This window comes from Mixophyes fleayi, chromosome 5 (genome assembly GCF_038048845.1).
Source record: "Mixophyes fleayi isolate aMixFle1 chromosome 5, aMixFle1.hap1, whole genome shotgun sequence".
In the NCBI taxonomy this organism is placed as follows: Eukaryota; Metazoa; Chordata; class Amphibia; order Anura; family Limnodynastidae; genus Mixophyes; species Mixophyes fleayi.
The window spans coordinates 264,003,038-264,025,712 of record NC_134406.1 but is presented as its reverse complement, the minus strand read 5'-3'; the positions used below and the strand labels follow the sequence as shown (position 1 = coordinate 264,025,712).

The 22,675-nt window shown below is 42.5% G+C and overlaps 1 protein-coding gene across 1 annotated transcript in view; it reads right to left on the bottom strand.

Annotated features, from left to right (window-relative positions):
* The window catches only part of FAM83A (family with sequence similarity 83 member A), a 41,060-nt gene extending 28,617 nt beyond the window's left edge, over window positions 1-12,443 (bottom strand). Inside the window, exon 1 of the mRNA XM_075214025.1 lies at window positions 11,738-12,443. Coding sequence (XP_075070126.1) covers window positions 11,738-12,220 — 483 coding nt within the window. The 5' untranslated portion in view covers window positions 12,221-12,443. The remainder of the gene's footprint in view (window positions 1-11,737) is intronic.
* Between the last annotated feature and the right edge of the window lie 10,232 nt (window positions 12,444-22,675).

Genomic DNA, 22,675 nt, shown 5'->3' with positions numbered 1-22,675 from the left:
GGCCTGTTACACCCGATGGCTGTCATAGAGAGTTGTGGTCAGGAGATGGGGGATTACATTCCTTAGTGGTCTACTATATCATTTAAGTTACACCCCCTGTTTCACCCAATCTATGAATCAATTCGTTAAATCATGCCCATTTTTGGAAAACTTTCTCCGCAGACCTTGCCACCATGGATAACCCGGAAGCTAACCAGTCTGTGCCATGGAAATAAGTGCTGGTCCCATATAGGGGTTGATGCTGACAGATGACAAAGTGTTTGACAAAGTCAGGTATCAGCATCAGTCATTATTCTTAAACCCAATATGGTTCATGTTCTGTACTGTAGAGGACGCGCTGTCAGTCACCCAGAATCCTTTGCTCTGCATCCAGTGGTGGATCCAGGGGGGGGGGAGGGGGGGGATCGGGGCGATCACCCCCCCTAGCAGGGGCTTGCTGCCGGCAGCTGCACACTGTGCAGGTCCGTTCAGCAGTGACAGTGTGCTGTTCGGCTGCTCTGATTGTGTTTTAAACACAATCAGAGCAGCGGGACAGCACACTGCCAATGCTGAACGGACCTGCATATACTGTGCAGCCGTCAGCAGCCGTAGAAATTAGAAAGGGGCAAGGCCCTAAATCCCCCCCCCCCTAAAATCGCCCCGGGTAGAGCAGTTGCCTAGATCCGCCCCTGTCTGCATCAATGTCCATCGTAATTCTATAAAACAACTCATTTTACCCAGGATCCCGTGCAGACTTATTACCCATAATCCACTGAACCTGCTCACTGCTTGTTGTGTTATTACATAAAAAGACAAGATATTACCTTGAATCCTTCCCCCTAGGTCACTTCACACCGTGTGAAAATGTCAAAACTCATATATTGTTATAGGTTTCAGCTGGTCCATCCAGTTTACAAGTTAAATTTAGACACACAGAGGTTTAGACGTTCAGTAAATGTCGCTCTCTATGTACAGGAGAGAACATAATACTGGGTGACAGCTATGTACAGACACAATTCAGATACACAGAGATTGTCTCTGATATGTCTCTGATACTTACTACAGATGGGTTATGAAGCTATAACATGTTTATCGCCTTTATTTTAAATATCATAAAGAAACTATTACACTTTGTTACAAGAGTTAGTATTGCTTTTATTGCAGCAAAACTTCAAACAGAATCCATTGCACTTTATTCAGTCTTATTCTCCCCTCAGTGTCAGTACATGTCCTCGTGTTCTAATACTTCTCTTCCCCCCAGTGTCAGTACATGTCCTCGTGTTCTAATACTTCTCTTCCCCCCAGTGTCAGTACATGTCCTCGTGTTCTAATACTTCTCTTCCCCCCAGTGTCAGTACATGTCCTCGTGTTCTAATACTTCTCTTCCCTCCAGTGTCAGTACATGTCCTCGTGTTCTAATACTTCTCTTCCCCCCAGTGTCAGTACATGTCCTCGTGTTCTAATACTTCTCTTCCCCCCAGTGTCAGTACATGTCATCGTGTTCTAATACTTCTCTTCCCCCCAGTGTCAGTGCATGTCCTCGTGTTCTAATACTTCTCTTCCCCCCAGTGTCAGTACATGTCCTCGTGTCCTAATACTTCTCTTCCCCCCAGTGTCAGTGCATGTCCTCGTGTCCTAATACTTCTCTTCCCCCCAGTGTCAGTACATGTCCTCGTGTCCTAATACTTCTCTTCCCCCCAGTGTCAGTACATGTCCTCGTGTTCTAATACTTCTCTTCCCCCCAGTGTCAGTGCATGTCCTCGTGTTCTAATACTTCTCTTCCCCCCAGTGTCAGTACATGTCCTCGTGTCCTAATACTTCTCTTCCCCCCAGTGTCAGTGCATGTCCTCGTGTTCTAATACTTCTCTTCCCCCCAGTGTCAGTACATGTCCTCGTGTTCTAATACTTCTCTTCCCCCCAGTGTCAGTACAGTCCTCGTGTCCTAATACTTCTCTTCCCCCCAGTGTCAGTACAGTCCTCGTGTCCTAATACTTCTCTTCCCCCCAGTGTCAGTACATGTCCTCGTGTTCTAATACTTCTCTTCCCCCCAGTGTCAGTACATGTCCTCGTGTCCTAATACTTCTCTTCCCCCCAGTGTCAGTGCATGTCCTCGTGTTCTAATACTTCTCTTCCCCCCAGTGTCAGTACATGTCCTCGTGTTCTAATACTTCTCTTCCCCCCAGTGTCAGTACAGTCCTCGTGTCCTAATACTTCTCTTCCCCCCAGTGTCAGTACATGTCCTTGTGTCCTAATACTTCTCTTCCCCCCAGTGTCAGTGCATGTCCTCGTGTTCTAATACTTCTCTTCCCCCCAGTGTCAGTACATGTCCTCGTGTCCTAATACTTCTCTTCCCCCCAGTGTCAGTGCATGTCCTCGTGTTCTAATACTTCTCTTCCCCCCAGTGTCAGTACATGTCCTCGTGTTCTAATACTTCTCTTCCCCCCAGTGTCAGTACATGTCCTCGTGTTCTAATACTTCTCTTCCCCCCAGTGTCAGTACATGTCCTCGTGTCCTAATACTTCTCTTCCCCCCAGTGTCAGTGCATGTCCTCGTGTTCTAATACTTCTCTTCCCCCCAGTGTCAGTACATGTCCTCGTGTTCTAATACTTCTCTTCCCCCAGTGTCAGTACATGTCCTCGTGTTCTAATACTTCTCTTCCCCCCAGTGTCAGTACAGTCCTCGTGTCCTAATACTTCTCTTCCCCCCAGTGTCAGTACATGTCCTCGTGTCCTAATACTTCTCTTCCCCCCAGTGTCAGTGCATGTCCTCGTGTTCTAATACTTCTCTTCCCCCCAGTGTCAGTACATGTCCTCGTGTTCTAATACTTCTCTTCCCCCCAGTGTCAGTGCATGTCCTCGTGTTCTAATACTTCTCTTCCCCCCAGTGTCAGTACATGTCCTCGTGTTCTAATACTTCTCTTCCCCCCAGTGTCAGTGCATGTCCTCGTGTTCTAATACTTCTCTTCCCCCAGTGTCAGTACAGTCCTCGTGTTCTAATACTTCTCTTCCCCCCAGTGTCAGTGCATGTCCTCGTGTTCTAATACTTCTCTTCCCCCCAGTGTCAGTACATGTCCTCGTGTTCTAATACTTCTCTTCCCCCCCAGTGTCAGTACATGTCCTCGTGTTCTAATACTTCTCTTCCCCCCAGTGTCAGTACATGTCCTCGTGTTCTAATACTTCTCTTCCCCCCAGTGTCAGTACATGTCCTCGTGTTCTAATACTTCTCTCCCCCCCCCAGTGTCAGTACATGTCCTCGTGTTCTAATACTTCTCTTCCCCCCAGTGTCAGTACAGTCCTCGTGTCCTAATACTTCTCTTCCCCCCAGTGTCAGTACATGTCCTCGTGTCCTAATACTTCTCTTCCCCTCAGTGTCAGTGCATGTGTTCGTGTTCTAATACTTCTCTTCCCCCCAGTGTCAGTACATGTCCTCGTGTTCTAATACTTCTCTTCCCCCCAGTGTCAGTACAGTCCTCGTGTCCTAATACTTCTCTTCCCCCCAGTGTCAGTACATGTCCTCGTGTCCTAATACTTCTCTTCCCCCCAGTGTCAGTGCATGTCCTCGTGTTCTAATACTTCTCTTCCCCCCAGTGTCAGTACATGTCCTCGTGTTCTAATACTTCTCTCCCCCCCCCAGTGTCAGTACATGTCCTCGTGTTCTAATACTTCTCTTCCCCCCAGTGTCAGTACAGTCCTCGTGTCCTAATACTTCTCTTCCCCCCAGTGTCAGTGCATGTCCTCGTGTTCTAATACTTCTCTTCCCCCCAGTGTCAGTACATGTCCTCGTGTTCTAATACTTCTCTTCCCCCCAGTGTCAGTGCATGTCCTCATGTTCTAATACTTTGTAGAATGTTTCCCTCCTGCACCTTGTTATAACCCTTGATATATATATGAAAGTTTCTATCATGTCCCCCCATTCCCTTCTCTGCTCCAAACTATACATATTAAGATCTTTCAGGGCTAGATTTACTAAGCTGCGGGTTTGAAAAAGTGGGGATGTTGCCTATGGCAACCAATCAGATTCTAGCTTTCATTTATTTAGTACCTTCTACAAAATGACAGCTAGAACCTGATTGGTTGCTATAGGCAACATCCCCACTTTTTCAAACCCGCAGCTTAGTAAATCTAGCCCTTAGTCTTTTCGGGTAAGTTTTGCTGTTGGACGCATGAATCTACTGAAATTGCAGATGTTTGTGATGTAAAGCCTCAAATCAAAATTGTGTGTTAATCTGTTATAGAATCAAAATGAATTTAAGTGAAAAAAAAATAGATATTTTTTAAGGAGAAAGAAGTGAAAATGAAAAACCCACAATATTTTTATTGCATAAGTGTTCACTTTCATTATGGGGCTGTAGCTGTGTTCAGAGTTAACCAATCATATTCAAAATCATGTTGAAAGGTAATTAGCATACACCTGCCAGTAATGAAAGAGATGGTGATTAACCCCAAATTAATTCACATGTTCTTGTAGGATCTCCTGGTGGTTCTCTTGATTGCAGCCTATGGGATAGTCAAGGTCCGCAAGGAGCTTTGAAACATCTACGGGATCTCATTGTTGAAAGGTACAAATCAGAAGTGGGGTATAAAACAATTCTAACATGTACGATGGAACAATGTGAAGATCATCATCAATAAGTGGTCAAATCCGTTTTAGACAACTATAAAAGGAGGCAAAGTGGCCTTTGCCCTCCATACATCCCTGAGGAAGCCCATCACTGGGTGAAACGCGTAGGTTATCGATCCCAAACGGATTTGCCAACATTCATCTGCATTTGCACTATACACTGTCAAGCCGGCTGCACGTTGACACAGACCGGACACACACCACCGCATGCGCATGCGCGAACTACCAATTTTCACTCGGCAGCTGGATGCCAAGCAGCGTGGACTAGGACTCGCACAGCGGCCTCCCCAAACGGACATCTGTGAGGCGGACTTTCTAGGAGTGGGGTGAGTTTTCCTTCCTTATTCCCCCTCCTATGATGTACCGGAGCTGCTACCTCTTTTTAGGAACATTTATTGACTCTTGTTGACCTATTGTGATTCTAAATTGTGCAATTCAACACGGGAACTTTATGGATTTTATGTGATCCTATCATCCACAATTATTTGGGGCCTTGTTTATATGGTGACTGCAACACTGGATTGAATTTGATTATTATGTCTTCCAACAAGGTTCACTGAACAGACTGTGTTTACATCCAGTGTTTATACTTATTATCTGCATGCCAGCATGATTGCTGTGTGCCTGTCATTTTAAGTTTTAGCGCCATCGCAGCATTGAAAGATGTAATACACATCTTTCTCCATCTCTGCGGTCAGGCCATTGACCAATAAACACCTATATATTATATTTCCTTTATTTGTTTTTGTTTTGTTGAAACACTACAGGCGCCTGGGGACTACCCCAAGTTTTTTCTTGTGGTTCTCTACAATTTCAACTAGAGGGAGGGGTCTCCCCCTTTACACTGTCCCCGTGATCGGCAGCCACCTCCTACTTTACTGGGTTTTGCGCAGATATTACCCCATTTACTATGGTTTATCTTGAGTTCACTCTTTACAACACAAACATCTACAATTTCAATAACGGTGTGTAGACTTTTTATATCCACTGTACATGTTGGATGTGATTTAGAGACAGCTGAAAAAACCTAGTTTTCCTTATTGCGCACACAGTTTTTGGTGCATGGTCACCTTGTGATGGGGTGAGTGACATGACTAGCGCTTCTGAAGACCCATTCTGCCCCAAACCCCCTGCCCCTGAAAACACCATTATAGTTAAGGGAGCAGACCCTTGGGGTATAATCAGAGGTAGGGGTTCAGACTTTAAATCCAGCGCTGGGACCAAGTGGGAGAGGGAGTGTATTGACGCCATCTAGACGATACATCGCCTATTTTTTCATGCATAATTATTTGTTAATGCTGTGAATACTTTTATAATTAACCGGTATTAATTAACGGCATGTATTTTATGCAGCCAGTTATGTTAGGACGATGGGTGAGAACATACACTGCTGTCTTCTTTTCTGTGCACAATTATTATTATTATTATTATTATCCCTTACGTGTTAGGCGCCACAAGATTTCCGCAGCGCCGTACACCATACAAACAGTACACTATACAGGGTGAAACAGTACAAAACAATAAACAGAGATACCAGTACTTCAGGAGCTCCAGGCAGGTTAAAGCAATAAACACGGAGCAGAAGAACAGGTGAGGAGACAGGAGGAAAGAGGGCCCTGCTCAAGTGAGCTTACATCCTAAGGGAGGGAAAACAGAACAGGCACAAGGGGAGCCAGATGAGGCAAGGGAGAGAGCGAGTGGAGGAGATGAAGGGGTTATGCGGATGGTTGGTAGGCTTTAAGGAAGAGGTGGGTTTTCAGCGCACGTTTGAAGGAGCACAGAGTAGGAGAGAGGCGGATGGAACGAGGGAGATCATTCCAGTGAAGTGGGGCTGCACGGGAAACACAAAGCTATACGTAGACATATATTGTGCTGTAATATCCGTGAAGTGATTACCTGCAGAAGGTGGGTGAAAGTATTGTGCAACATCCAACTTCAGAGATGGAAAAGGTATCAATTGCAAATGTCAGCTGATGTGCAAACGAGGTCTCCGGAGGTGGCTTCTGCAGGCTGCCTAATTACACACTGTTTTACTGATTTTACAGATAATGTATGAAACGTCAATTGTGTCACTCAGCACAGCAGCACTTTCTGTAAAAGGACCATTAACATACTTCTAGGTCTCTGTGCAAACACTAAGTTTTAGCCAAAAAAGTGTCAGACGGTACAATGCACATGTAGAGGCTTATTCATCAAGGTTTGCATTCTGAACACGTAAATTGGTTCTACACACTCCTGAATTCAACAAGGAACAGATCTGTAGTACGTGTCCTTTGCGTACAAAGATAATTGATTGAGCAACTTTCCTTTTTGTTTTGTTTGCTTGAGAGGCTCTGGTATCAGTAGCTGATGGGGAGTGCTGGTGCTAGACTGGTATTTGAAGGCTCTTGGAGTAAGTTAGCTCTCAATTTAAAAAAACACATATATGTATGCCACAAAAATAGGGACTCTCATTGATTAGAGTTATTACCACCCTATCAGCAGAAGCGCCGTGAGGTGGCGGGTGGCTTACCATGCATTTGCAAATGTTTGTAGCTAAGAATTCTGCATTTTTTTGTACAAGTAGAGATAGCAGCTTTGTTACTGGCTATAGCAGTGTGCTGGGGGATTGCTCTCTGTATTTGTTCCTTTCAGGATAACCCCACACTTTCAAGCACCTGCTGCTGTAAGCCTATAAATTGATTGAGCAACTTTCCTTTCTGTTTCGCACGAAGCTACTAGCAGACATGGCTGCGTTTACGACCGTATGTCCAGGTTCTGGGTCTGCACAGAATGATTCTGCATTGGATATGCTCAAAATCAGCAGATGTGAACCTGGATGATTTAGGCCCCTAGAGCTGATGTCCCTATTTTACAGCTGGTTTTCTGGTGGCTCTTACTGACACGGTAGAGTCGCTGTCATACAAGAACATTGGCCTAATACAGTGTTTCCCAAACCCAGTCCTCAGTGACCCCTAACAGTGCTGGTCACAAGGGAAATAATTATACCACCTGGATCTGTTACAATATGTCAGTCAATAACGAGTACACCTGTGCTCCAACAAGGAAATATGGAAAACATGCCCTGGTAGGGGTACCTGAGGACTGGGTATGGGAAACACTGGACTAATACATTATTATTGATCCATTACAGAAACAAGTAGTAGAATAGATAACATTTGCACCCCCCCCCTCCCATTCCATACTAATACTCTGATGAGGGTCCCTTACTTGAACCCGCATTGCTTGTGTTATGCAACTGACCCCCTACATTTGTTCGGGGGGGAGGGGGGATGGCTATGAGGTCCAATTCACTCACAGGAATTGTGCATCTCACCTGCAGCAGTCCCAATAGAACTATAAGGAATATTGACCAAAGGGAACGGTGCATTACACAAATGATGGAGATCCCAGGGAACGGATCGACTTGTGTATTAGTTTGCAGGACGGTGTGCATTTATGAAAGCAAACTATTAGGGTGACAGAGATCATTTTGTGGGAGAATTATAATGGGAGCGGATATGATTACCACCAGGCTGACAGTCATAACCCCAGTGATTAAGGTATTGGAACACTAAGTAGGTGAACGCACCTCACCCATTAAAGGCACTGACCATGTGTCAATGACACTGACAATGACACTGAGAGACTAGAGCACTGGAGCTTCACCTCTCTTCAAGGGAGCGTTGAGATGTCTTCATTGATTTGTCTCCAAGCTGCGCAACAACATAATGCACTATGCACTTTACATAGTGCTCGCACAGACTTCCCCGAGAGCCTTGTTACATTTTACCAATCGATTGGAGAGGTCACGTAGAAATAGGTGCGACACACAACACAAAGTCAGTACCGGTATATGGATCCATTTGCTTACATTATTTTTACTAGTCTTTGTTGATGCACGTTGTACCCCTGATTTTGATGGCAGGTGTATAATTCCTGAGAATGAGGAAACTGTTCTGCAATCTGATGAAATTGGGGAGAAGGACTAGCTGAATATCTGAGGGATTTTGGGCTTATGCTCTATTGTACTGTACTAAAGGTATATAACTGCACTGTATGGTAAATTAATAAGACATCAGAAATCTGTGGGCAATTGCAGGAATTCAGAGATGGTAAAAGTACAGACTTGGCGGTATTTCTTCCTCACAGTTTTCAAATGTCACATCACCTTTTTAATGTATGCAAATGATCCCTATAATACACATGTGAATACGCAGATGACTCCTATCTTAATATAGTCTACAAGCTACAGTATGTTTTAGAATTGTTACCTCACAGCACTGGAGTCAGGGATTCGATTCCAACCAGGGCCCTATCTGTGAGGAGTTTGTATGTTCTCCCGGTGCTTGCTTGGGTTTCCTCCCACACCCCAAAGACATGTATGGCAGGTTATTTGGCTTTTCACAAAATTAACCCTAGTATGTGTCCGTTCGTATAGTAGGGAATATAGATTGTAAGCTCCACTGGGTCAGGGAAAATTATGTGAATGATTAAATATTCTTTACCAAGCTATAATTGTTAGTTCACTTCCTTAACTGTCTTTATATTTCAAATTATACTCCTTCGGTTATGGTGGGGGTGGAGAGAGGACCTGAACATGGAATCTCCTAAAAATTCTAATGCAGTCCTGGATAATAGTAAATGTATCTATATATTTTTTTTACAACATTTCATGTTTATGACATTGGTCAACATATGTGCACTAACTATAGAAGCTGATTGTGAATTCTGTGCTAGTAATTGAGTTGAAGTGTAGCTTTGCTCATAATAAAGTGTTGATATGTTTTCATCCCTGTTTCCTGAAGCTGTTATTTTATTTGTCAGTTTTTGTAGTAACTGTATCAAGGTAATTTTTGTACAGATCAATCACACTTAACATTTTCCTGTGTATAGTTATTATTTCTATATTATTAGTTACTTACACAAATAATAATTATTAGTTTGAGCATTCTGTATTGCTTTTCTATTTATTAATTATGGTATAATTATAACGTATGGGTGGAAACTTTCCTGTGTATCCGATTTTACTGTAAATGCAAGGCTATATTTGCCATATGGGCCAACTAACGCAGAATTGTTTACTGGGCTAATGAATTTATTTTATGCTTATTTTATTAACTGCATCTTCAAAAGCATGTATTGTTAATGGTATATTAATAATGGAGGGAGAGGTGTTTGACCAATTAGCAATACACAGTTACCAATTTAGGATACATTCACTGAAAATGCCCTTAGTACATAGCATGATCATGTAGAGAAGAGTTTCCTAATCTGTGGTCGGTGAGCAAAAAATTATTTCCCATGCAGTTTGAGGTCGTTCCCCATGATATCATTCTCTTTAACAAAACAATTGGTTAATATCAACATATAAATTAACTTGTCGTGATATTTTTGGAGTATATTTGTACAATGACCTAATTTCATAGTAGTTCTATTTTAATAAACTAATAAAGTTAATAATGAATATAACAATATTTTAGGCAACAATCAAAGTAACTTAAGAAAAATATATAATTAATTCAAAAGTGAGATATGGGGGTAAATGTATCAAGCTGAGAGTTTTCCGGCGGGTTTGAAAAGTGGAGATGTTGCCTATAGCAACCAATCAGATTCTAGCTGTCATTTTGTAGAATGTACTAAATAAATGATAGCTAAAATCTGATTGGTTTTTCAAACCTGCTGAAAAACTCTCAGCTTGATACATTTACCCCCTGGTTTATTAAACCGCTCTGAACCACTAAAAATTGTCATGAGTGCCATTGCCCAACAAGTATGTCTAACGTTTAGGTCAAAGGGGGATAAACGTCAGAGACAGGGATAACGAGGACTAGGAGAGGTCACTGCGGACTGAGTAATTAATTCACCTGCTGGGCTATTATCCTGGAGTCACAGTTTTAACCTATACCTTTTAGTGACCTTGCCTTAATTACCAAACGGCATGTTAGCTCCTGCAAGGCAATGCTACGGTCATTGTCAGCAGCCACATTAAAAATGATTAAATGTGCACTTATTACAGAATCAAGGTTTCATTTGCCACTTTAAATGCCAGTTTTGCACAGATGTTACTTTTGCACTTTCAGTTTCATTCTGTCATGTACCTTACAGTAAATGAGCGTAAAAATATCTATATTAGGGTAGAAGTGAATTTAGCTGCGTCTACAAATTTCTAGGAATTGAAAATGAATTGCAGATGAATAAAATAAATCCCAAAATGTCAAAAATTAGTTAAAAAAAAATACAGTATTTCTGCTAATGGAAATCAGGGAACAGATAACACTTTATAGCCCATTCGAATATTAATATGTTTCTATTGAACACAAGGGGCTAGATTTACTAAGCTGCGGGTTTGAAAAAGTGGGGATGTTGCCTATAGCAACCAATCAGATTCTAGCTTTCATTTATTTAGTACCTTCTAAAAAATGACAGCTAGAATCTGATTGGTTGCTATGGGCAACATCCCCACTTTTTCAAACCCGCAGCTTAGTAAATCTAGGCCAAGGTGTCATGTTTAAAATCAGTTTGATTATAAATTAATCACCTTGTAATATAGTAACAGTCCGTGGATGATTGAAAACTTCTCTTAAGCACACGATCAGTCAATCTCTTAAGCACATGTTATGATCAAGACCATCGTTGACTGTACCATAAATATTGCAAATAAATGTGCCCTCATTTAGGAATGATGCACCCCGTATGTGTCTGTCCACCTCCCCCTTGCTGTATACTAATCTCAGAAAGACAAATAAGCGAAAAATAAATACATTGAAAGGTAAAAAGTAAATGCAATCATATCTATTTCTAAACAGTGTTTCATTAGTTATTTGTCCAGTCTGCTTTTATAATAATTACAGACACATTATATGTTGTCACAGCAGCTGATCATGGTCATTGAGGTTCCCACGTTTTTAATATTGTACTCCAGCCCCATCATAATTTCGGGAGCTGCAGGATTTTGTTTAGAAATAACAGGACGTTAGTATAAGTCAATGTATTTCTAAATGCAATGAATCCTTTTAATGAAATGGAAACTAAAAATGAATTACTTGGATGGGCTTCTAATTTCCACATATAGATAATTACAATTTCATGTGTTCCCTCTTATCATTGAAGCTGTGCCCTAGTTACATTACATAGCATAGACAAATCTTGTGCGTACCTGATTTGTTCTGTGTATACTTCTTCTAATGGTCTCCCTGATATTATTGGTTTTATCAGTTTGGAAGTAGACCGTAGCACTGGACTTATCCTTCAGGTAGGGCTTGTCTTCCGAGCTCCAGTTGTGCAGGGGTGTTTTGGTTTCGCTGACATCTGAATTAATGGGGTAATAGCTTTCAGAGAGGTGAGAGTGATTCCCATTTTGCACTGTGCCGTTCTCGCCCTCCCCTTGACCCTCGTTGGCGTAATAAGGTTCCTTAACATTGTCCATGATATACTGGACCTCTTGTTTCGAAAGAAATTCCACCTCTCCTTCTTCTGTCAGAACTTTTTGAAAAGCCTCCTGCCCGCCATCCAACAGCGCGTCTGTTGCCAACCTGGCACTCTCATTGTAGCTGAAATCTACTTTGGACAGCCTTGCCCATTTGTTTTTGGCTTCGTCAAGCCGTTTCTTTATTTTCCCAAGCGTCTTAGACCTCATCATTTTTTTTTCTGCAGATAAATTCTGTTGATTCTATTAATAAATCTTTGCCAACGTTCCTGGTTTAATTCTCTGCTGTTTCAGGTAGCCAGCTGTTCTTTCTCTGCGTTAGTCTAGAGAGGTTAGGAGATCATTGCAGCAACATGCTTGCTAGAAAGCTCATTTCATCTGAGCAATACTGTAAACGGTTCCTTGTGAACTCAGTCAGGCTTAGATAACAGAGGAAGTAATGTTGCTTATCTACGAAGGGACACGCCTTACCTGTGGGCTACACCAGTGATTCAGCTACTCCCCTTGTGGGTCTGTCAAAGTCTGTCATGTAACTCACACTTCGCTCAGTAATTTCACATGTCAGAAGGGAGCAGGTATTTGTGCAGGTATGAGACGCTGCTTATGTTGGGGTTTCACCAAAGGAGTTATAAAAATGTATTTGCTGTCAGACATGAACTTCTCTAGAAATTGACACAGATAGGCAGAACAGTAAGGGCAAAAAAATCTGTTAATCCGTTTCTGCATTGCTGAAAGGTATATGTAAAATATTAATTGAATAAAACTGGATACTTTTACTAAAACAAGTTGAAGCATGGCCAAATTATTTTGTTTCAATCATCCACACTTGCCTACTTTCTATACCTCCTCTCTGGGAGATACAAGATGGTTGGTCCAAGGGGCAAGGGTGGGGGGCATGATGACATGATTTGCATCATCACTGTCCTGCCTTGTGTTGAGTACTTACTCTATATGTGTCATTGCACAGTGTAGAGTGAGGACATAATGACACGATTGTTCTTCCGGGAATCTGGGAGAACTCTGCGGTCTTCGGAAGTCTACCGGACATTCCGGGAGAGAAGCGAGTATGCCGTCACCTATAAACAGTAGAGGCAGCCATTGTGTAAGCAGAAGCAATAATCAGCTTATTAATTCATTAGGAAGTATCGACATTGTGATCCATGCCTGCAGGTTAGCACTAGTTCCTAGTAGAGATGAGCGGTTCGGGTTTGGAAAAATCCGACAGATCCGAATTTTTGTGTACCGAGTCGAAACCGAGTCATAATTCGGTTCCTCGCCCCAAATTCTGATCTGAAATCAGGCAAAAAGTAAATTTCAGTAAAATTGGATCTCACAAATTCTTGGATCGATATTTTATATATGTAGCCCTCGCCCCTGTTCTCAGCTGCCATTTTATTAGTGATAGCATGTGGGGAGGATGTTTACTGCAATTCAGGGCTCAGAAAATCCCTTGTAGAGTGTTGGACAGTGTGAAAGAGGCAACGTATATTGCCGGAGCTCCGGCATCTGTATGACAGGTCAGTGTAACATTGATGTGTTTACAACTCGCTGCTACAACACAGGAGAGTTAGCTAAACACGGGAGGGTTTACATCGCAGCAAATCGCCAGAGATGACCAGCGATTTTGAAGATCAGTGTCAAAATCGCAGCTTGATACATTTCAGTTTTATTTTGCTAAAATCGCGGGTTAACACCCGCGATTTGCCGCGATTTTAACACGCTGTCAAAATCGGACCTTGATACATTTACCCCTGTGCTGTATGACAGTGAACACCCCAAACACAATTATATTTCTTGCTTTTAAAATCCAAAGTGTTTCAATCTGAAAGCAATTGTGTGAGAAGCAGTATCAGTGACATCTAAACTATTTAGTGGACAAAAACCAGGGTGCTGTGAATGACCTGGCATTGTGTGCTACCACTTCTATGCTGAAAGAATGAGGAGGAGGATTGTGAAGTTACCAGTGCTTATGTATCATATATATCCAATACTAACATAGCTGTCATGGCTTTAGTGATCCGCTGTACCTTATACAACAGGATCTTGGCTGTCATGCTTGCAAACTCTTCACAGTCAAATGTTGTTTAAAACTATGTTTACTCTTCTTGATAAACTACTTGAATAAACTCGCTGCAAATACCGTAACAGGGAGATTGTAAGCTTGTACGCAGGGCCTTCTTACCCTTACTTGCCTACTCTCCCGGAATGCCCGGGAGGCTCCCGAATTTCGGGGAGTCCTCCCGAACTCCCGGAAGAGTAGGCAAGAGGTGGATTTTTTCGTCTTTGGCATGACAATACTATTAACATATGTATGCGGTGGTACCACTGGTGACTTTGCAAAAGAATGATCTCATTCATCTCCTCGGGATTCTGGGAGTGTCCCAAGTTGTTGTTCAGCCTCATTGTTCTTCCCGTGCACGGATGTGGCTGTTTTGGAGGTGACAGGCCTACACTCAGAGCGAGAAGGTGGTGTATGGGAAGTTACAGACGATGTATGACCTTGCTGGGCACATGCTTTACCAATGGGCATTCTAGTACATGTAACAGCACCAGCAGGCATAGCCAAACCGGTGGGGGGAGGGGGTTCCTAGTGCCTGGAAACCCCCCTCCAAGCCTGGGGCACTGTATAATTGAGGTGACTGGACCCTGCTTCCACTTCACACACCTCTGCTTGAAAAGGCAGAGCTGCGTGCACCTAACAGTAGTCCACACAGCATTGCCCATGTATATTATGGGGATAGGAAGAGTTAGTGACCAGCCAGCACTGTCTAAAATTATAGCCACACCCCCATGCATGCTGGTCATGCCCACTGGTAGTGTGGTGTGGAAACCCCCCTCTACAAATCCTGCGTTTGCCCCTGGTAGAACTACTACTTTCACAAGTGGGCGTGGTCTGAGCCTTGTCTTGCCACTGTGGAGGTGTATAGAATTTTAGTTATTTTTTTAGACAAATCACCACATTCATCAGTAACTTTTCACATAATACTTTGTTAAAGTCAAATTATTAATATTATGCGAAAGATCAATCTGAGTCACTGTATAGTTATGATGTCGTGTATGATGCAATGAAACATGCACATTTGCAATTAGTTGCTATCATATTGTACATTGTTGATCTGATTTACTAATATTACTGTCTCATTGTGTATAAAATCAGACTTTATATAACATTATACGAAGTATACTTATGTAACTCTTTAATGGCGGGAGCCCCAGGGGAAATACTTGTGTAACCGGTATATGGGGGATGAGCAGTTGGTCCCATACACAGTTGCCGTGGAGAATGACCTAAGTATCAAGAACAAAGAACAAAGAACTGACCTATAGTGATCCGTGTTAGCCCTGTCCACTGGCCTTTGACCTAAGAAAAAGTGACTGGTGTAACTGTGGCTGAAACTCCTGTTATACAATCGACCCCCTGCACCCTCTTGTGCATAAATAGCTCAAATCTGGTCTTTGGACAGCAGATCATTCTGATAGATGCTTCGTGCTGGTACTAGCTTGCCTACGCACTATAATGGGGGTTCTTTTGAATTTAGTTATATTTGCAAAATAAACCTTTTGGGCTTTGCAGCCACAACCTGATCGGACATCCACTTATCAACCTTTAATACCTTACACCAAGAACTGATGTTTTGGCAAATGTTAGGATTTGGAGCGCCCTCTCTTACACTTTCTTCCTATATGACCTTTTGTACTCTGAGAAGTTGGAAAAGCACTATTACTGAGAGTATTAGCACTGGGATGCTCCTGATCTATAGACTGATCCATGATTGACAACAGGAGTAGAGTTACTTGTAGCTGCCACCATACCATGTGAATGTCCAATGAGGGAATGTTACCTTGCAATGTAGACACTGATCCGTAATATCATTCAAATTAAAAAAATTGATTCATTAAAGAAAATGTTTTGTTTTATTTGGGTTGTGCTGTCAGACACAGCGCCCTGTCTTTTGTCCGTTTACTAGTACAGATGTGATACTGCCCCTCACACATTTGCCTTCACAGTCAAACACTTGGATTTTAAAATCAAGAGGTTTTTTTTGGGTGAGGTCTGATGCTCAAAGTCAAACACAGGCAAGCTACTCCCTGTTTCGCTGGCTTCATGAATTCACATTCGAATTGTCGACCTATTAGTACACTTGAATTGTCCACTTAGGTGACAGGTACACTTAAATTATTTAAATCAATTTTTACATAATAAACGCACTCAACATATTTGTCTTCATGTTCCAGAAGTATTTGAAAACATGTGGTTGAAAAGGTGAGCGAGGACTTTGCACATCCCAAAAATTCAATCAGTTGGCTTCTCCTGCCTCCTAAACTAAGCTCACCCGATGACCTGACTGCACTGGGAAGGGCCTTGTGCACAAGATCCGACCAGGGCACTTTCTGTGTGGCCCTTCTGTGTTGCTCTCCTTCTGGTGCTGCCATTTGCTTTCTGACTAAGTTGTTGTTTGTGTGCCTATGGAAAGTGCATATTGTTTTTGAGGCTTGGGTCTTATGCATAAATTAGATTGTAAGCTCTACTATGGCAGGGTTTTATTTAAATGAATAGAAGGTACTTTGGTTGTACAGCATTGCGCAATGTGTTGGCTCTAGGCAACACTCACTGCTATCCATTCCACATTTTCCATCCCATTGCCAAAGAGGCCCTAAACCTCTGTATGCAATAAATGAATGTATTCTGCCAGTAATTCAATTAATTAACGATCATTTATGTTGGCAGACATTGGGGAATTGTATAGGCAGACATGTTGTCAATTAAACCCCACCCACCCCCCCCCCCCCCCCAGTTTGCCTGGGACAGTGGACAGATAGAAAGTGCTCTCAGTAGGTAATAGCAGACAGGCCAGCTAGATTCAATTATTTGCATATTAAACAGCTCAATTAGCATGTTATTTGCCAGAGTCCAAGAGCTTCTCACGAGCAAATGAGGTTTGGGGAGGTAGTTAACTAAAGAAGACCTGTCATTTTAAAAACCTGTGAAAACTATCATTGTCTTGTATTATAATTTTTTCCAAGTGCCCTTAAAGCAATTTTGAACTCACCAGGGGCCTAATTCAAGTTTGGAAGTCTGTTTGTGTGCCGTAGCTTGCGTGAAATAGCTCTGCATGTGCTCAGAAACTGATCTAACGCCAATGAACGCTATTGCATGAGATTCATGTCCGAACGCAAATGACACTTATTACTGCCTAGGAATTGAAGGGCAGAACGGGGGCGGACGCCCGCAGGCTATGTACAGTAAAGGCATGCCAACGACGTGCCTACGGAGATGCGGCAGATTCAAGTCCTGGGTTTCTCTTAAGATTTCCACCAGCGACAGGGCAGGTGTAATTGCCGACAGATAGTGATGACTAGCACAGCATAGTCTCTGTTTGGAAAAGTACACGTATGCGTGTCAGTAGCTATCACAGAACACATGTATGCAAATAAGATATACTATAAATAAGACTATAAAAAGGCATTATTTGCACGGTAGGCATTAAGGACATTTTCATTTATGTATTTAATGTAAGCAAAAAAATTATGATTTTTTTTTTGTGTTTTACCAACCATATTTTTATTAATGATTATACCCTTTAGAGTTGTTCATTGTTTTCATGTGTGCAATTTGCGTTCCGATTTGAATCAGTGCCCCCAGGTGTCTGAACCATGCTCAGGCTGATCGGATTGTGCCTGTGTGGGAGCAGATGGATACTTTGAGTCCCTTTGTGCTACGGAAGTGTTTTCTGATGGGTGAAATCCTATCCCGCTTAACCTGTTTTTAACCTCTTATTATATTTTTTTCCAGTATTGAACATTTTTTCTGCTTCGTCTCTTTTCTTGCACTTAAACAAATCTGGGGGTAAATGTATCGACCAGCGGATTCTGCAAGTCGCCGATTTCCAGCGAATTTGCAGGGAATATTTAAAACGGGGGCTTCCTAGGCATGTTTTGCCATGAACGCCATTGTTGGTTGATACATTTACCCCCTGGAGTAAACCGCTGTTTTTGCTGGTTTCTGAGTCCCCATAGCTTTCTATGTGGGGCTGCCATGTGATCCAATTTAACAAGCGGTAAGAAGCAAAGCGTGCACAATAGCCACATAGGCTGTCGGTGAAGGAGATTTTGGAATTTGGAGGTGCCCTGGCTTGATACATTTCAGTAGACCTTTATATATATGTGTCAGGAAACATTATGGAGAGTCAGGGAAAATGCCACTGGTACACAAGCAACAACCACACTTAAAAATAAGTTAAAGAAATAGAGAAAAAACATATTTATAGTTAGAAATTATATTTTTCTTATCACTGCAGGTTATGAAAGTGAAAGAAGGTGAGGTTTATTGTTGTAAATTGTAGCAATACATGTTCAGTAAAATGCATAAAGTAGCAACATAGACACGAGGGGGTAAATGTATTAATCCGAGCTGTTTTCCCAGTGGATTGATCACTATGAGAACCGTTCCTCAAATACAGGATGGACAGTGTCCGGGATGTTCTTGGCAAGTCCTGAGTGTGGAGTTCTTTGCTATTTGGAAGACCCTCAATGGTGTATTCAGCTTTACAGCGGCCCATTCATGTACAAAGTAGGAAATGCAAAGAACTTGTTACAACTGCTTGTCTATGCAAATGCCAGTGATTTGCATAATTGTATACCAGTAGCATCTTACATAGACTATGTGCTGATAATCCAAAACAAAATAAACACTGCTCCCATTCCCGGTTACAGTGACTTTTTCGGGCTGCAGCCACTTTGTAGAATTCCCTCCCTCGCACAATAAGACTTTCCTCTGGTCCTCAAAACTTCAAGCGTTCTCTGAAAACCCACCTTTTCAGGCAAGCTTATAATATTCCTCTACCGTTACCCTATTACCACCCTTTACACAATTCACAGAAGACAATGACCCTCTGACCTGTTGACCAGCGTTGTTGTATAACTAGATCATACAGATCACTATACAGTTCTTATCTTTGCAATCTGGCTGGATCAATATTCAATATGTAGCACTTTAACCTCTTATATCAAACTCCCATTATCCTAGAGATTGTAAGCTTGCGATCAGGGCCTTCTTATCTCTCTGTCTGTATTACCCAGTATTGTTTTATTACTCTGTTTTTTCCCAACTGTAAAGCGCTACGGAATTTGCTGGTGCTATATAAATAAATGTTGATGATGATGAAATGTTAAAAGAGAACACCAAGAAAAGAAGTATGACTATGTGCAGTCAATGCACTGTGTATGTGAAGCTTTCATTTGTCTCATCCAAGGCTCAAAGGGAGATGTGGAAATTCTCATAGGTCGTATCTCAGAGGACGAGTGCGTTCAGAGTTTATAATGTGTACATCACAGGGGAATTTCAGCCGGTGCTGTACCTTTAAGAGACAAATCCGCCATCACTTCACATACCCATATTATTGGATTTGCACCGACTAACACAAATAGCTTTTTGCCAGAATCGAATCAATAATATACTCATTATATATCCCCTACTAAAGAGAGTATCTACAGTTAGATGAAGCCTGGGGGTAATATTTGCAATCCTACAAAACTCCACAAAGCTGTGTTTTTGTTCGGCTTCTTTATAATCAGAATGGTAGAAAAACAATATGCTAAACACTCAACTTTACATGTGCAAAGTGAGATTAAATTAAAACACAGAGCTGACATTGTTTTCAAGGTGTGTCACTGATTGTGTTGATGTCACTCCAATTAATTGCTGTACAGCTCTCATATCTATGCAAGTAATTGATTATATAAATGATTGCTCAGCTTGCATCGTCATGAAGTGCTTATGTAAAATGTAATAACACACTCCTTAAAGTGAGGGGAGAATAATTCGAGGAATCTGAAGAACAGTCCTGATTGTACTTTCCCAGAACATAGTTATGCTAATTGTCAATGTTCACTTTTTAGCCCTTCAGCACCTACAGTTATCCTGTGAATTCCGTGTTTGTTGACAATAATTTGTAAACTGTCCACGAAACCTAAAACTGAAATCTTTTTGCAATGTTAGAAACATATATACTGTGTATACATATAGTGATTGAAGAGGTGGTGTATATGGGGTATGTCACACTGCCACTCTTCCTTCTGCCTTCATTGTAATACTATCACATTCCAGTCACTTACATTATATATCACACACACACGCACACGCACACACACACACACACACACACACACACACACATATAGTGTGACAAAGGCAGTGGTTTGCTACAGGCTTCTGAGAGTATCTAGGTGTTGAGCTGACAATCTGCACGGCCAGGTTGTAGACAGAATGATGGATTCACATAACAGTGCACCTGGTTTAAATATAAGCAGGTGGAGGACATAAGTATGACAACATAATAGAATAGAGTGTGATTTAACTTACATATTTTGCATTGTTTTTGAAAGTGTCTCTTTCCACAGCTAACAATAAGCTGACAAGGGGGTAAATGTATTAACATGCGGGTTCTTCAACACCCGCGAGTTTGGCGTCTTCAGCACTTAAATTTAAAGCGGCGCTGCCTTGTAAAGGGAAGTTTCCCTTTACAAGGCAGCGCCGCTTTAAATTTAAGTGCTGAAGACGCCAAACTCGCGGGTGTTGCAGAACCCGCATGTTAATACATTTACCCCAAGGTGTGTCTACAGTCAGGTTAATCAAGCAGAGCACCTGAAGAGAATTCCTTTTCAAAGACAAGGTGGGAGTGTCAACTGTCCATCGAGTTAGGGCTGTAGGAGGAGTTTAAAGTATTTAAACCTGTCTTTTTCATTAATACAGTGTGACTGATGCTGAAAAAGTCGTCCGGTGTCTAGGGAGTTGGTATCAGTTTTTTTAGCATTAGGTTCACAAGTGTTACACTTACCTCTCCCCGTTCCAGCGCTGCGATCACTGCAGTCCCAGCTCTCACTTCCGTGTATCGGGTGAAGTCACATGATCGCACTGTGGGGCGGGGGATTTAAATCCTCTGTCTATTTAAACCTCGCTCTGATGCTTGGGTAGCATCAGAGCATCTTCAGCGTTCCTGACTCTGTTCCTGTGTACTGTGCCTCTCTAGTCCTCCTGTGTTCCTATCCTGCTTTGCTGGCCATTCCCTGCTCTCCAATCCCTGTGTACCAAACCCGGCTTATCTGACCACGATCATCTGCTGTCTTACCTGTGTATCACACCTGGGTTACCTGTCCACGAGTATCCGCTATCCTACCTGTGTATCAGACCCGGATTACCTGACCACGATTATCTGCTGTCTTACCTGTGTACCAGACCCCGGCATACATAACCACAAGTTTCCGCTGTTTCACCCGTATACCAGACTCCGGCTTACCTGAGTGTGTGTTATACCTGCGTACCAGACTCCGGTTACTTGACCTCGAATATCTCCTTCAGCCCTACCTCTAGGGGCCGACCTGTGAACCGCAACCTGCGAGCCTACACAGCTAAGTCCATCCCGCCTTGCGGCCGTTTTTGGTGAACACCAGGGGGTATGTTAGACTCCGCTCCACAGGCCAGCCAGGGCTAATCTAGAGTTGGGCAAGTATCCCATCAATTCCATTACAACAAGAAAGTGTGTGTTGTCTGTTAATTTGCCATCCTGACAATAAGAGCAAAGAACCAAGCAAGAAGTTGTTTGTGTGTGCATCCCCAGAATGGTGCCCATGCCACAAAATATGTAATATATACCACACGAGTCCCAGAGGTCATCAAAAACGGCTAACGCCCCATTGGAAAGAGAAAGATTTAGGACTGCCATATACCCAGGTGTAACAAAACAACTGGTGGTGTCCAGGATACAGGTGACGGGGCTGGAGCTACATTTATTCTCCCCCCTCCTTCCTCTACAGGAAGCATGGAACATCTGGGGACCCTATGACATCACAAAGTAGTGTAAGGGGTTAATTTTAGGAGGGGCTGACTGCTACCTTATCTTTGGAGGTGGGGGAAGCCAATTAGTATCCGTTGTTCTCCATAAGACTTTCTTTGGAAGCATAGCTCATCTTCACTCCCCCCTCCAACCCCCTGATCCAGGACCTTCCAATGATTAAAGGGAGACACACCCAGGGGTTTGCTGAGGGAGGGGAAAGCACTGTGGAAATTTGACCCTAGATATAAGGAGCCACTCCAGGAGGGGAGGTGGTGTTCATTCAGGGATTTCATTCATGGAAGGTGCAAGGTCTGGTTTTTGAGTTGTAGTTCTCTACCAGAGTCTACATATGCAGCTGAGAGAGATCCATGAGCCATCAAGTCTGGACAGCCAGCTGACTGTAACTCCTTAAGCTAGTGGGGTAAGGAACAGATTATGTGGTAAACCTGCCTGGTATTTATTTACTGTGTGTACATAATAATCTAGTGATTGTTTTTGTTACAATAAATGTACTGTTTTACTTTCTAACTACATTTGCCTGAGTGACTATACGAATCCTAGAAGGTACTAGGTAGACTTCCCTGGCATAGAAAGGCACCCGTGGGTGGCCCGCCTGAGTGAAGTGGGTAGCACTGGGCCAGAAAACCCGGTATCTTCACACCAGGTCATTACCATTTAGACAGTTCAACATTCATAACATGGTATCAGGTTGCAGGATAGTCACTTCTTCACCAGAGATCTTCTCCAATACTCACTTGACACAGCCATCATTGTGAGTTGCTGACATCATGTATGCACGTCACAACCACCAAAATCCCCACCAAAAAGTTAATTT